This window comes from Chamaea fasciata, unplaced genomic scaffold (genome assembly GCF_029207755.1).
Source record: "Chamaea fasciata isolate MVZ Bird 193981 ecotype frontalis unplaced genomic scaffold, bChaFas1.0.hap1 SCAF_2, whole genome shotgun sequence".
Classification (NCBI taxonomy): domain Eukaryota; kingdom Metazoa; phylum Chordata; class Aves; order Passeriformes; family Sylviidae; genus Chamaea; species Chamaea fasciata.
In genome coordinates this window covers 898,303-911,760 of record NW_027094087.1, presented here as the reverse complement: position 1 = coordinate 911,760, position 13,458 = coordinate 898,303, and the positions used below count along the sequence as shown (strand labels likewise).

Genomic DNA, 13,458 nt, shown 5'->3' with positions numbered 1-13,458 from the left:
TTTGTTTCCCTCAGCCTTATACTCTGAAGCGCTCTCCCGGCAGGAACATCCAGGACTTGCACCCAGACATCCAGCCCAGCTGCAGCGTCACTCCCAGCAGAGCCTGGAGGCTCCAGAAATGTTAACAGCAGCTTCAAAGCTCTCGGATTTGCTTGGGGAGCCTTTCAGGCCAAGGAGAGCCGGTGACCTGTGCCAGTTTTGTGCCCACAGAGCGAGGCCCCGTCCCTGGCAACCGCAGGGACACCTTTGGGAAGCCCGTTGTGTCCTCCTCTCCCGGGCAGGAGAAACTGAGAGAATCTCCTGTCTCTGGGGCTGGGAATGTGAAAGGCTGAGTAGTTCTTGCTGGGAAGGTTGAGGCAGACCCGCTGCAGATCGGTCCTTTCACAACTGACATCTCCCTTCAGGTTTAAACAAGGAAAAAGGCCTTGGATTTCTGGTTATGAGCTGTCAGAAAAGGTCATGCCTGGGAGCACCTGTCACAGATCCCATATTCCAGCATCCCTCAGCCTCCTGAAAAATGTCTGAGCCCTCCTGGCTGCTCTCTACCAAAGGCAGTCTGAAATAGATGGATTTTATGAGGTTTGGTGACCAGGTAGAGGAAACTCCAACCAGCTCTTTGGGATGCACAGAAAACATCGTTCCAAGTCCACACACGGGCAAATTGTCTGGGAGCAGGCAGAGATGGGAGAGAAAAACCTCATTTTATCTAACAGCCATCTGGAAATAAAGCCTCTGGTGACCTTTCTTTGTTCTGGATTCTGTCCTTTCTGCTTGTAAGAGATACAGGGAATTGGGGTTTTTTTCCCTTGTATAGGTAGAAGAGTGGTCTTCATACAAACATTAATAAATATCATAAAATTAGTTTAATTTTAAAACAAGCTTAGCACCTCACCCTTTCTCAATAAACATCTTGTTTCTTCTCTCCCGGCATCAGCAGGGAGACAGGAGAGATGCTCCTGCTAACTCCAAGCCCACTCCAGGCTCTGTCTGGAGGCCCTTTGTTCTTCTGATTGCCTGTGCCTCGGTAAGAGAAATCCTATTACAGGCTTCCTTTGAGATCAAATATTGAACAGTTCTGGGATGCTCCAAGGAAGCTGTGGGGAGGGAGGATACCCGAGAGAAAACTGACTATTTGTGGCCACAGAGGATGGAAAAATCAGGGAAGACAGGCAAAATCCAAACTCCTGCACACAGCAATAGTGCCCCTGAATTTTTTGCTCACTTCTGGGTAAGCATGGCCCATATGAGCTTGGGGTGCTACAAGCAGTGAAGCTTTTTAGCATTTAGCAGCCCGTTTACAGGAGAAGTACAAAGACCAACACCTTCAGCAACAGCTGCTGATTTCTGCTCCTTCTCGCTGAATAAATCCAACACCTGTTTTTCCAGGCAGAAGAGCCTGAACAAAAACACTCTTACCACTCTGGATCCTGAACCGCTGCCCAGTGATCAGTTTGCAAAACCCTCCTGTGAGTGTTTCACAGCTGCTCCATTGACTCTGCTGGGCTCTGCATGTGATCAGCAGCTCAGAGAGGCCTCACAGAGGTGTTTCCATCCTGCACCAAAGCTCAGAACTGCACTTTCCCCCACACCCAACCTGAAGGGTAAGGTGTATTCTCAGCTGTCAAACAGATTCGTGACAGGTTTGGTGCCAAGGCTGAGGCAAACACCAGAAAAAGATCTCAAACTTCTACTAGACCGTGTCGCTCCAAGCCCCATCCGCCCTGGCCTTGTAGTTTTTGTCCTGAGATCATCTTTGCTACGCAGTGACCTGGCAAACAAAGTCAGCAGTCTGTGGCAATCTTGTTCAAAAAGTACATATATTTAATAATGATACCAAATACAGCTTCTTCCCCCCTGGAATTTCCACTATGATATTCAGTAGGTCCCTTCTGTGGTCACTGCAGCTGGACTGTACACAGCTACTGACTATGCTGAATACACAGTTATGTTTTAGCAGTGTAGTACTCCTATATTCTCTATAAATATAATAAAGGATTTAATACTTGTTTTCACTCTGGTTCTTACACGTATTTCCCGCGTGTCCACAAAAAAAATACCCAACCAAAACACGTCCCTTTCCTGTCTCCCCCAACCTTTTATTGGGTTCCAAATAAACCTGAGTTTGTAATTCAAGTCGGCATCTGCCATCTGCTCGGCTATGTGAGTCTGATGCACACAAAGGGGGGGATTTCAGTGGTCCCTGATTTCAGTGGTCCCTGCCCACTGGCTTGGCAGCACAAGTGTGTTCTTAGCATGGAGAGAATGAAAATGCTCTGATGTTTATCAATGAAGGCGTTAAAATGGCCCCCTGGGATTCACAGGTGCCCTCTGCAAACAGGATGCAACACTTCTTGATCTGAAAATGGGTGAAATTATTTCAGGGCTGTCTTTTCTCATCATATTGGGCCTTTCATGTGTATCATTTTACAGGTAGCACAACTCCCTAAGAGGTGGGAGTCCTCACTCCACTGAAGGGTCCGAGATGCACGTGGACTCTCCAGTGCCAAACTCCAGTGCTGAGGGGAAGGTCCCAGCTGCAGGGATGAGATGGGTGCTCTGGGCACCACTCTGCTGGTTTTGCCAGCACTGAGCTGTCCAGTTGTCAGTCAGTATTTGGATTAATGTCCATTTCCTCCTGCAGATTTTGGTGTCAGGCCCGTGTATTGCTGCAAACCAGGAACAAAGGCTCAGCTACGGGCTCTGCTGGGGACCTCCTCCCCTGCCTCTGCTGCCCCTCCTGACCCAGGCTCTCAATATCCTGCTCATGGAAATGGAAGGAAAACTTCCCAAACAGGGGGGGCCCTCAGCATCTGCCCGGACACCAAGGGGGCAATGAAATTGACTGTAAAAATATGGATGAAAATAGGGCCTGGATTCCTAGCAGTGGCAACATCCCATCTTCCAAGGACAAGAAGACACCACCTCTTGCTTCCTGGGTTTGGAAATGACATTCAGTGGTGAGAGCAGTGCGGGCCAGGGCTGCCCATGGGGGAACCAGGCGGGAATGAGCTTTGCCGAGATGCTCTGAACACACAAACACGTACACAGGGGTGGTACAGGCGAGAGGAAAGAGCAGTCTTTGTCTTTGGCTAAACCTTCTCATTTATAGGAAAGGGTTTGAGAACAGAAACAGAAGCAGAAAAATGTTGCCAACCTCTCAGATGTATCATTTACTTAGAAAAAAAAAAAGACTGGTATACAGAACATGGTGTCTTTTAAGAAAGTTAGTCTTCACTGCTCATAACAATACCCAGTTTTTGGTAACCACTACATTACCAACCTTGGAGTATAAAACGGACTTGGTACAGGTTCATGTGTCCTTTATTAGTCTTTTTAATTCACTGCAGTCTCAGAGAAGCCTTGGGGTGTGTCCAATGCTGCCTTGATGTAACAGGGGCTAATGCAGGCGCTGGCTGATTGTTTAAACACAGCCTGGATTTGCAATCTGGATTTCTGTTTGAAGCACCTACTTGCAGACCCCTCATATGAAAGGAACCGGCCTTTAACGCAGTGAATTTCCACACGATGACACTTGCTTTTAAATAATCACGTTTCTCGTGACATGATTAAATCCTAGTTTTCTTTATGAAAAAAAATGATTGTGTTATTACCTACTTTATGTAATTAACAGTAAAATCTGCTTGGAATTCCCATATTCCCGCTTTTTCTGAATTAGACCACTCGTGTCTTTATTCAAGCTTCCACCACCTTCATCTTCTCGGCAGGGCTTGTGAGCAAGCTCACTTTGGACAGAGTATCTGGGGTTTTCCCCCTTGCCTGCCCCAGGGACAATGCCTGCAGCAGTACCACGTGCTGCCTGGCACAGGCAGCTGCAGCAGGGACAGTCTCACCACAGATCCTGGCCCGGCATCCGTGGCACCACAGATTTCCTGGAGGAACCAAACCCTCGGTGCTCGCGGTTCTTCCAACCAACCTCGCTGCGACAGCGGGTGAGAGCAGTGAAAATACAGATTCACGCAGCTCTTGCAGGATGATTTACTGTACAGTCAGATGCCAAATGCGAATATTTCTTAACGGCACAAGCAGAGCCCTTTTCTTTCAACTTTAATATGCAGGACAATGCCTTCCTTGCAAGCAAACCTCCGACCTCCTGCGCTGCACCACTGCGGGGCAGCCCATAGTGACAGCAACATGCCTGTGGCTTTCCCTTCTTGCTTAAAGGAGAAAAAGGTTGGATCCCAGAGAAAAGCAGTGCAAATCCCAGGGTGTCAGACTAACACTGGCCGCTGACAGGCTCTGTGTTGAAGGAAATCTGTGTGGGGCTCATCTGCTGCAGCTGAGGCATCCTGGCTTCCAGGGGCTTCTCGCCCGCCGACTGCATGGTCTGGTTCCTCTTGCGCAGCATCTGTCCGATCCCCATCATGGGGAACCTGCCCCTGCTTTTCACACAGTTTGGGCTGCCCAGGGGGTTGCTGGGCACCAGCTGAGTAGGGGACACCGCTTCTTCCTTTGCCTGATACGCTTTCTCGTCGTACGTGAAAGAGACCTGGGTGGGGTGGAGGGGGGACGTGCTCCTCGGGGGAAAGAGCGGGGACAGTGTCCTTTCGCTGGAGCTTTTGTAAGGGAAATTCATTGGCGAGCCTAAAATTCTGTACTGGTGAGAGGGGGAAACCTGGTCTATCTGGTCCTCTCTGTCCACTGACTCGAAGGAGTGCACAATATTCAGGATGAGAGGGGAGTCCTTCGCCCGGCCCCCGATCCGGGACGGCTCCGGCTGGGGAGACTCCTGCCTCTTGAGGAGCCGGGGGGTCCTGGGGGGCGGCTGCTGGACCTCCAGGTATTCCAGGGAGCTGGAAGTGACACAGCCCGTCTTGGGTGCCAGGGGCTCGTGGAAAGGGCTCACGCCACCGCTGGAGTCTGCAAAGCAATGGGAGAGGGAAGCAGAAGAGCACTTTACAGTTACCAGCACTGCCTGCCCTGGTGGGCACCTCCAACACAGGAACATGATAAATGCACCAGCTACAGCAGGTCTGCGCCTGGGATACACTCAGAACCCAACTCCCCCGCCCTCCCTTAACCCCCTTGTTTCCCTGGTAATTTATCTGCCCTGTTCCTCACAGGCAGGAAAAGTGCTTAAACTGAGACAGGGACTTGAAAGGGAAAACCACAGATGTCTCCAAGCTGTTTGTATTAATTATACCCTCTAACGCCACGCCTGAGAAATCTCACATTTCTCCTTTCTTAGCACAAGTTTGTGTGGCTCTTGCTGGGCCTGTGTTCACTGACACACCTCGAGACACAGGGGAGTGCAGTGAGTTAATCCCTGGTGGCTCTCCTTGCATTTTGGAACAAAATCTGTTCCTGGTTTCACACATGTAAATATGGAGTAGCAGCACCGGGCCAGATCCAGGCTGTCACAGTTGGAACAGATTTGCTGCATCAACTTCAGCGAGAACCTTCCTCCAGCAAGGGCTGAAAATAAATGGAACAACCTTTGCAGGATTTGGCCCAGTCAAACAAAACAGCTCGTGGAGAAGATCTCCTCAGTTCCTTCCTACAGAACGCTGGCGCTGCCTTATGCCAAGCTAATCACAAGCAAGCACGTTTTGCTGCCTTGATGGAAAGCTGTCCAAGCAACCCGATTGCCAGGTCCCCCTAATTGAATTAACTGGTAGCTATTCCATCAGTTCCCCCGGTCTCAAATCCTCTAAAAAGGACCTAAAATAATTTAGCTCTGCCAGCACTCAGGTCACAGCCACAAATCTCACATGTATTTCTTATGGAGGGATGGTCTTGTCAGGGGTTGAGACCTGAATGGATGAACAGGATGAAAGCTCACACCTGTCTGGTAAAAGTAGAAAGAAATCCAATCTGACCTTCAGTTTCTTTCTAAAAGTGGTCAAAATTATTTAAGATGTGTCAAAACACAGTCTCCATAAGCAGACAGATGCTTTAGCTGAGATCTGCATGATTTTCAGGTTTCAGGAAAAAAAAGCAGGGAGAAACAAAGAGGGGAAGAATGAACTAGATTTTCTTCTCCCTGTGCCTTCCTCCCAAAAGGGACAGCAAATCTGAGCAAAATGGGCATTAAATTTTTTTTTTTTTTTTACATTTTTTCACAGGAAGTATGTTCCATTCCTGACCAGCTCTCTGGACTCCTGCCACCTTGCAGCAGAGGTTCCAGTGCTGCCAGACTATCTGGAGAACTTTTTTTCATGTTGAGCACAACAAATGATAAATTAACAAGTCACGACAACGAGCATGAAAGCATCACAAGCCACCGCTCTGAGCAACCCCCTGACACCACAGTGAACGTTTTACATCACTGTATTTCCCCATACCAGTCTGTGGTGACCTCCCCTCATTTAGTTCCCTGTTTAACAGTGGGCTGCATCACCTTCCTGCTCCTCAGGTCTCCCATCCAGGTGTGCTCTGCCCACGCCCCATTTTCCCTGCTGACTCCCCTTTTCCTCCGCTCCTTTCTCCGCCCTCCTTTTGCCAGCAGTTCTCACCCACCCCTCTCAGGCTGACCTTTGTGATTAATGCCCTGCTCTCCTCCTCTGGCTGTCACATCTTTTCCTTTCCCTGCTCACGATCCCCCCCCATCCTGTCGCTGATGGGCAATTGCTGAGGTTGGCCGTCCCACCCGCCTTTCCTTGAGGCTGCCTCTTTCCCATTCCTCCACCATCAACTCCTCCCAGGGACTCCTCGAGGTCAGGGATTCTCCCATGCTGCTCCTTAGCCTCCCCTCAGGAAAACACAGTGGCTGGTAGGAAGGAGCTTGGCTACCAGCTCTGGTTCCTGGGTGATCCGGGGTGGGTGGTGATGCTTTCAAAACACCAGCGTGAGCGTGGATGATTTTGTGTGAGGATGCGTAAACAGGGAAAAGAAACTGCCTCTTTAAAGCACTGTAGGAATTGTGTCAAACACACAAAGTGAGGACTCCTGCCTGCCGAGCACCAGGGTGGTTTTCTCATGGAAACATGGAAACCTCATGGTGGTGTTCCATTCCACCTGTGCCGACATGACCCAGGCCTCCCTCCCACACCACCCCCGGAGCCACAGGGAATGCAAACCCGGAGTCTTTGCTCACAGGCACACACCAGGCAGGACAGGACAGGCTGAAAGCACCACACCACACGTGCACACACAGACCCAGCACGGGCCTTTCTCCCACTGACCTTTGTCCGGACCCCCGGCCTTGGCGACTTTCCGGTCCTTCAGCAGAGCCTTGGTGTTCTGGATCTGTGAGATAAGACAGGAAGAAGGCTGTCTATATGAAACTGGACTTTTCTCAGTTTTCTTTGGGAGCTGACGGTGAAGAATCTCCCCTTTCTTTTCTTGCTCTTTGAGTTTTTTGTCCTTTAGGTTGCAAAACAAACAAGAACAATTTGGTTTACTCAAGGGAAGTTTCAGTGAGCTCCAGACCTACAAGGTGGACTAAGTACTGTGTATTTACAAGGAACTTTTTCTGACTACTCGGAGTAACTAAATCCTCATTTTCCTCTGAGTCTGCCATGATTTCATGGCTCCCATCCGCTCTGACATTCAGGCAGCGTGAAAGCTGGCTTTGGAAAATTAAATGAAAAGGAAGGTTTTCTCTTGGAGAAAGCAGATGAAGGTTTGTGCTCCTCCACACCTGAAATACCCTACTTAAGCACCAAAAGGAGTCTTTGATTTCTCTTTACTCCACTCCCTCTGAGATTTAAAAAGGTGGGCTGCAAAGTTTTAAAGAAGTTTAAAGCCTTTGCGTCATTTATCTTCTGTCCAGACAAGATCTGGGGGAATACAGCCCTTGCCCTAACTCCTGGTCTTGATGGGGAAGGCAGCTGAAGGTGAGATTGCAAGAAGAAGATAGATTCGATCTTCAGTGATGACAGAGGAAAACCAGAACCTGGGAGCAGGACTCCGAAGAGGAAGCCAAATTTCAAAGCCCTGTTTTACAGTGAAAATTCATTGCACTTCTTTCAGTCACTGGACTCGGCAAACTGCTTAACAGCCTTTACCTGCCACTGATTTCTAGGCGAGCACAAAGTCTTATTTCACATTTTAAAAAAATGTTCTGGTTGGTTTGGGGGTTTTTTTGTGGTCACAGTTCTCATTTAAGCAACACATTTTGCTGCATCTGATTAAAAGGTCACTGTAAGTACAAGACTTTTTTTAAAAGTGAAGGAAAGTTCCTTCCCTCAATTATGTGCCTGTGTTTTGTCTGGTAATTATGCACTGCCACTCTTGATTTTCTTTTGCAAGCTCACTGACGTGGAGTCTATGAAAACCCTCAAAGTGCATAAAAACACGTGAGAGAGGAAAAGAAAGATGCAGAAGACAACTTGGATTCTCCTGGGCTCTGGAACAGCTCTGGAAGCAAGACAGACACGGAAGAGATAAAAAGCTAGAGTCATTATGGCCTGGCTCTCTGCACAGACAGCATCTGGGCACTGCTGGACTCTGCAACCTTTCAGGAGTTGCAGAGTTGGAAAGAAGACCTTCAGTGACTCATAAACCAAATTTTTTAGTTTTAATACCGACATGGTTAGGTGGGTGACCTGGGGGAAGAAGAACGTGAGATCCTCTGTGAGCTCCTCACTGGCTTCACCTCAGCCTCCCTTTGTGCACGTGTTTTTTGCCCCCATCCACCCCTTATCCCCTCCAATTCCTTTCCCTCTGGCTAGCTGCAGTGACCTGACCCTTCCACAGCCACAGAGGAGCCCCTCATGGAGCCTCTGTGGACAGATGCCTCTGTCCACCTTTGGAGGTGCCTGTCCATGCCATGCTTGGAGTAACTGTGGATCAGGCACTGCCTGGGCGGGCACAGTCTCTCCTGGTGAGGGTGAAGTGGTAACAACAGCAAAAACGACAGCAGCAATAATACTGCTCATGATGCTGTGGGAATATCACCCTGCCACAGCAGCCAGGGGAAGGTGTGCAGCTCACGCTGAGCCCACCACACTGTTTTTCCTCCCACGGCTCTGAAACTCTGCTGTTGAGAGAGTCCTCATCGGAGACCAGGCTGTCCCAAGGATCTTTTCATAAAGGGACTCGTGAGGATGAGACTAAGTGGTGACTATATTAGGCCCACAGGAGCCAATCCAGATTGTTAGGAGCTATCTGCTACTCTGGGTAGGTGAGGAAGAGTCTGAGTGCAGGACGTGCCAGGGCTGCAGTATTTTTAGCCTGACAGTGCACGAGCCAAGCTGCAGCTCCACACCTGCCAAGCACTCCTGCCTTTGCCCTCACCCTGCTGGCACATTCTCTCAGCCACAGCAGCACTACCACTCCACACAATTAAAGCACCCCGGCAAAGGAAATTCACATATCCGGTGCTGGCAATTAATTACTTCACGCTGGATGAACACTGCAAATAGTCTTGGAAGTGTTTCTAAAACTGCTAACCTTGCTCCCTAATGACCACGGCTGTGAGAGGCTCAGAACCAAAGTCCTGAACTCCCAAGGTGCCACGCAGTTATATTTGCAAAGGGAAGGAAGATTTCATTCAGGGGAGTTGTGAAAGTTCCCTCCGCACCGCGGAGTGCACGTCCCGCGGTCCCATCATGCAGGAGCTGCACCGGTATGTTACACATGAATAGGTTGGGAATTACATCACCCTCTGCTATTTCCTGTCCTGACCTTGACCCTCAAACCTACTCTTGGTCCCAGCAATGGATTTGAAAGGCAGATAAAGGGTATTTGCCTTGGCCACGTCTGACAGGACAAGGACACCAGTTTTCAAAAATTGCAAATTCCACGTCTGAGCGCACTAGCTGTCCCCTGGAGGGACAGCCATTCATCCCGAGACCCCTTCCACAAATAAAGAGGTGGAGAGAGCCGCAGACTGCTGCCTGCCTCCCTCTCCCTGCACAGCCCATCTGCGCTGGGCACTGAGAACAGCCTGGGCGCTTCACACCCACAGCAGCCTGGGCGCCTCTCCACCCCGGATCAGGAGACCTGATGCAGGAGAGGGGCAGACAGGGGCACATGGGCGGTGGTCATGCTGGCAGCCCCTCCTGAAGCCAAGTCCTTATTTCCCATCGCTGAGGAGAGGAGGGAGGAATTCCGTGTCTGCTGAAGCAGGAGCTGACCATCCCTCCCCCTCCTATTCCCATGGCAACCTGCAGCTCTGCTCCCTGGGGACCACTGGCTCCCAACTCCTGCTCTGGAAATGGTGGGGAGGGATAAGCCGGTTCCATCTTCAGCTCATGAACCTTCCTGAGCTTAACAAAACCCCTTCCCTTGAGTCCCCACTGAGCTGGGCACTGCCAGGGCTGTGTTCCACCTGCAGCGAGAGGGTGTTATCAATACATTTTGATTTATTCCACCCTCAGGAGAGGTGTCTGCCTTAGTCACACTTGGCAGCAGCATCCCAGGCTGGGAATTCACCCCTGTGTGCTGCTCCACCTGTCCTGCCACAGTAAAAGTATCGTAATCCCCCTGTGCAAGTACAGCTGAAGCGACAGAAAACATTGTAGAACCAGAGGATGGGTTGGAAGGGACCTCAGAGCCCATCTCCACCCCCTGGCACGGGCAGGGACACCCTCCCCCAGCCCAGCCTGGCCTGCACTTCCATACTCCGTGCCCATGCAGCAGGAGAACAGGCTGCTATCACTATTATCATTATTATTATTATTATTGCAGTGTCTGCACACCCTGGTAAGTATTTCAGGAAAGACATGACACCCCCTCATCCCCTAAATAGCTCCCCTGGGACTAACTCTGAGTGCAGGAGAGGCTTTGGAGGGAGCTCGTGTCCCTAAACTGGGGCCATCCCCTGGCCCTGCTGTTAGCTCCCAGTTTTCCTCGGGGCAGTGAGCTCTCCAGGCAAGCCCTGCTCAGCCTCCCCTGCAAGAGCAGAAGCTGTGAGCTGATCCCTGGAGAATGCAGAATCCCAGAGCACAGTGGCTCTGGCACTGCTCAGGGACGTGACACCAGCACCTGCTCCAGAGATGATGGATTCTGGATCCTGCAGGATGCTCCATGCAGCATCTGAAGCCCAACGCCCAGTACCTGCCCCTGCTTCCAGGGAATGCTGCCCTGCAACAGCTTGAATAAGTTGTGAGAGCTCTGTGAAATATCACATTCATTGAGTCTATCCACTGCTGATCCATTCCAAGTGAGGAGGTTTACATTTATTCAAGGAAAGAATAAGTGCTTTGCCCTGATATTTCCATCTGGCTTGCAGTTCGGATTGCCTTGCGAGCAGCCTTTGTAATAAACAAAACCAGCCACGACACAAGTCTGCCCCTGCAATTAGATCATCAATCCGGAGCTGAGGAGCAGCTTTGGAAACAGGCAGGCTCCTCAAGAATGCTGCTCTTTGTGTTGGCAGGGAAGACGTGCGCAGCTCATATTACTCCTGTAATTTTAGTGCTTGGCAAAGAATCAGCCAGGGAAAGAAAAATCCAGCCATGGTTTAATACAAAATACCTTCTCTGCTTGCAGGCAAGAAGACTGGAGACCAACAGAGCAAAAGGTTAAATCTTTTGTCTGCCCAAGGGAATTCCTTCATGATGCAGTGGGCTGATCCCGCATCACTTCAGCTGAGGAGCAGAGAAAATTGACTTTTTGAAGAGTGTTGTGCTAATACAGCTTCACTGCTCCTGGCAGCCACACCAGGGTTGGCCCAGGACACCAGGAGGGTCGCCCTGGCTGTCACTCAGCTCTCTGTCCTACAGCACCACCGTCTCAAGGCTCAGAGCCTCCAGAACACCCAGTTTTCATCTTTTTACAACACCAGCAGCTTGCACCCCAGAATGAAGCTATGGAGCCCCCTGTGTTTGCATCATTTTGCTAAACAGAGATTTAAAAACATTTACTTTCTTTAAAACCCCTGAAAGTCACCTTTCTGTTTCCTCTCTAGGGGTTTACTATTTGTTTCTTTGAAAAGAAATAAAGGGAGTTATTTGTCCTGCACAGGCAAGACCACAGGTCTTTCTTTTCTCCACAGGTCCACAAACCCATCACTTTAACCACAATCACCAAGGATGCTCAAATTCAATCTGCTTTCAAGGCACTTCAACAAGCTTTGGTGAGCTTTACCTCATAGGAGTCTTTGTTTGCCTTGTATTTTTCTATCTGGTACAGCTGGTTCTTGTGGCAAATACTGTCCTGGCCTTCAGCCTTCTGCGGAGAGAAAAGCACAGAAAAGTAAAATATGTAAGGTAATTAGAGAAACCCAATGTTTAATTGCTGCCTAACGGACTGTACCCATTCTTGGCACTCAGCAGAGGAGCATCAGCTTACGGAGGTGATGGATTTGGGCCATTACATTTTAAATATCATCGGTGGCACCATCACTAATGTCAAAAGGACCGAGGAAAGAAAAAAAAGCACTAAGACAGTGTGTCAAATCGGAAGGCCCAGGCTATGCTCAGGGGCCAGGGAGATTACATCAGGTTAAAATTTTCAGTTTTCACTTAAAGGCTAAATAAGCTGAAGAGCTCTTAAGCTTCTCCTTGATGTCCTGACTCAACAAACTGTGTTACTGGTGCTCCAAGCAGCAGAACGACCCCAAGGCAGGGACACAGCGCTCCACGGCGGACGACCCTTGGGATACTCCATAACTCTGTGAGATCAAATGCCAGCAGGCCAGGCCACTTCTCCTGCCCTCCTCCCTGCCCCAGGGGCAGTGGCAGGGGGCAGAGCTCACCCTGAGGCTGGCCAGGTAGCGCTCCAGCTTCTTGTTGAGCAGGAAGTAGATGGCCAGCGTGTGGCTGGCCCTGTTGGAGAGCACGGTGTTGATGACATCGCTGTTCTTGTAGCCCAGCTTCTCAGTCATGTGCAGCAGGACGCTCTGGCTCAGGTCCTCCAGGTGAATCCTGCACGGGGAGAGAGGCAGGGCAGGAGTTTTGGGCTGTCCTCTCAGTGACAGAACACCAAGAGGAGGCCCCCAAGGGCTCAGTGGCTTGGGGGTGATCAGTCGCCTTCTCCCACGAGCAGGCACGGAAAGGAGGGATATGTGGGAGCACAGGAGCTACAGGAAGCTGAATGGGCAGGACTCTGCCCACTGTGTCCATCCTTGGTGGGAAATGGCACCGTGGTGCTCAGGCCATTTGTCACCCTACACCTGGCCATGACAATCATTAAGACGAGCTGGTTTTGGAGAAGAGGTAAAATCCATCCCAGATCTGGCTCTCTGGAAAGCCCCTTTTCTTGTAACCTGCAAGCAGCACTGCTCTGAGCTTCCCTTACCTGCTGCACAGTGTCCATGCACTAGTTAGCCAGGGAATTTCCTGCTGGAGAAAGGGGATGCGCAGGATTATTCCTGCAGCTCAGGATGGCAAGGCTGCTGTCCCCCTCCTGTCATCAGTACAAGCCATGTTTATGTCTCTCTCTTCTACAAAGTCTGGAACAGTCTCAGCTAAGGCGAGAAAAGCAGTAACAGAGGTCTTGTGGAAATGCCAAAGCGTTGGTTCAGTCTGAGTTAAAACCAGATTTTTCCAAAGAACTCTGCTCCTCTTTAGACCTCTAAGTGGGCTGCCAGCTTCCCAGAGGGACCTGCCA

At 50.1% G+C, this 13,458-nt stretch overlaps 1 protein-coding gene across 2 annotated transcripts in view; it reads right to left on the bottom strand.

Moving 5' to 3' along the window:
• Positions 1-3,144: 3,144 nt before the first annotated feature.
• Positions 3,145-13,458, bottom strand: part of HUNK (hormonally up-regulated Neu-associated kinase) — a 41,777-nt gene continuing 31,463 nt past the window's right edge. Inside the window, exons 7-10 of one of the 2 annotated variants that reach the window (XM_066207264.1) lie at positions 12,605-12,773; positions 11,995-12,078; positions 7,143-7,323; positions 3,145-4,878 (exon numbers count right to left, since the gene is read on the bottom strand). In XM_066207264.1, coding sequence (XP_066063361.1) covers positions 4,235-4,878; positions 7,143-7,323; positions 11,995-12,078; positions 12,605-12,773 — 1,078 coding nt within the window. In that variant the 3' untranslated portion in view covers positions 3,145-4,234. The remainder of the gene's footprint in view (positions 4,879-7,142; positions 7,324-11,994; positions 12,079-12,604; positions 12,774-13,458) is intronic. The other variant, XM_066207271.1, reaches the window with a different exon arrangement.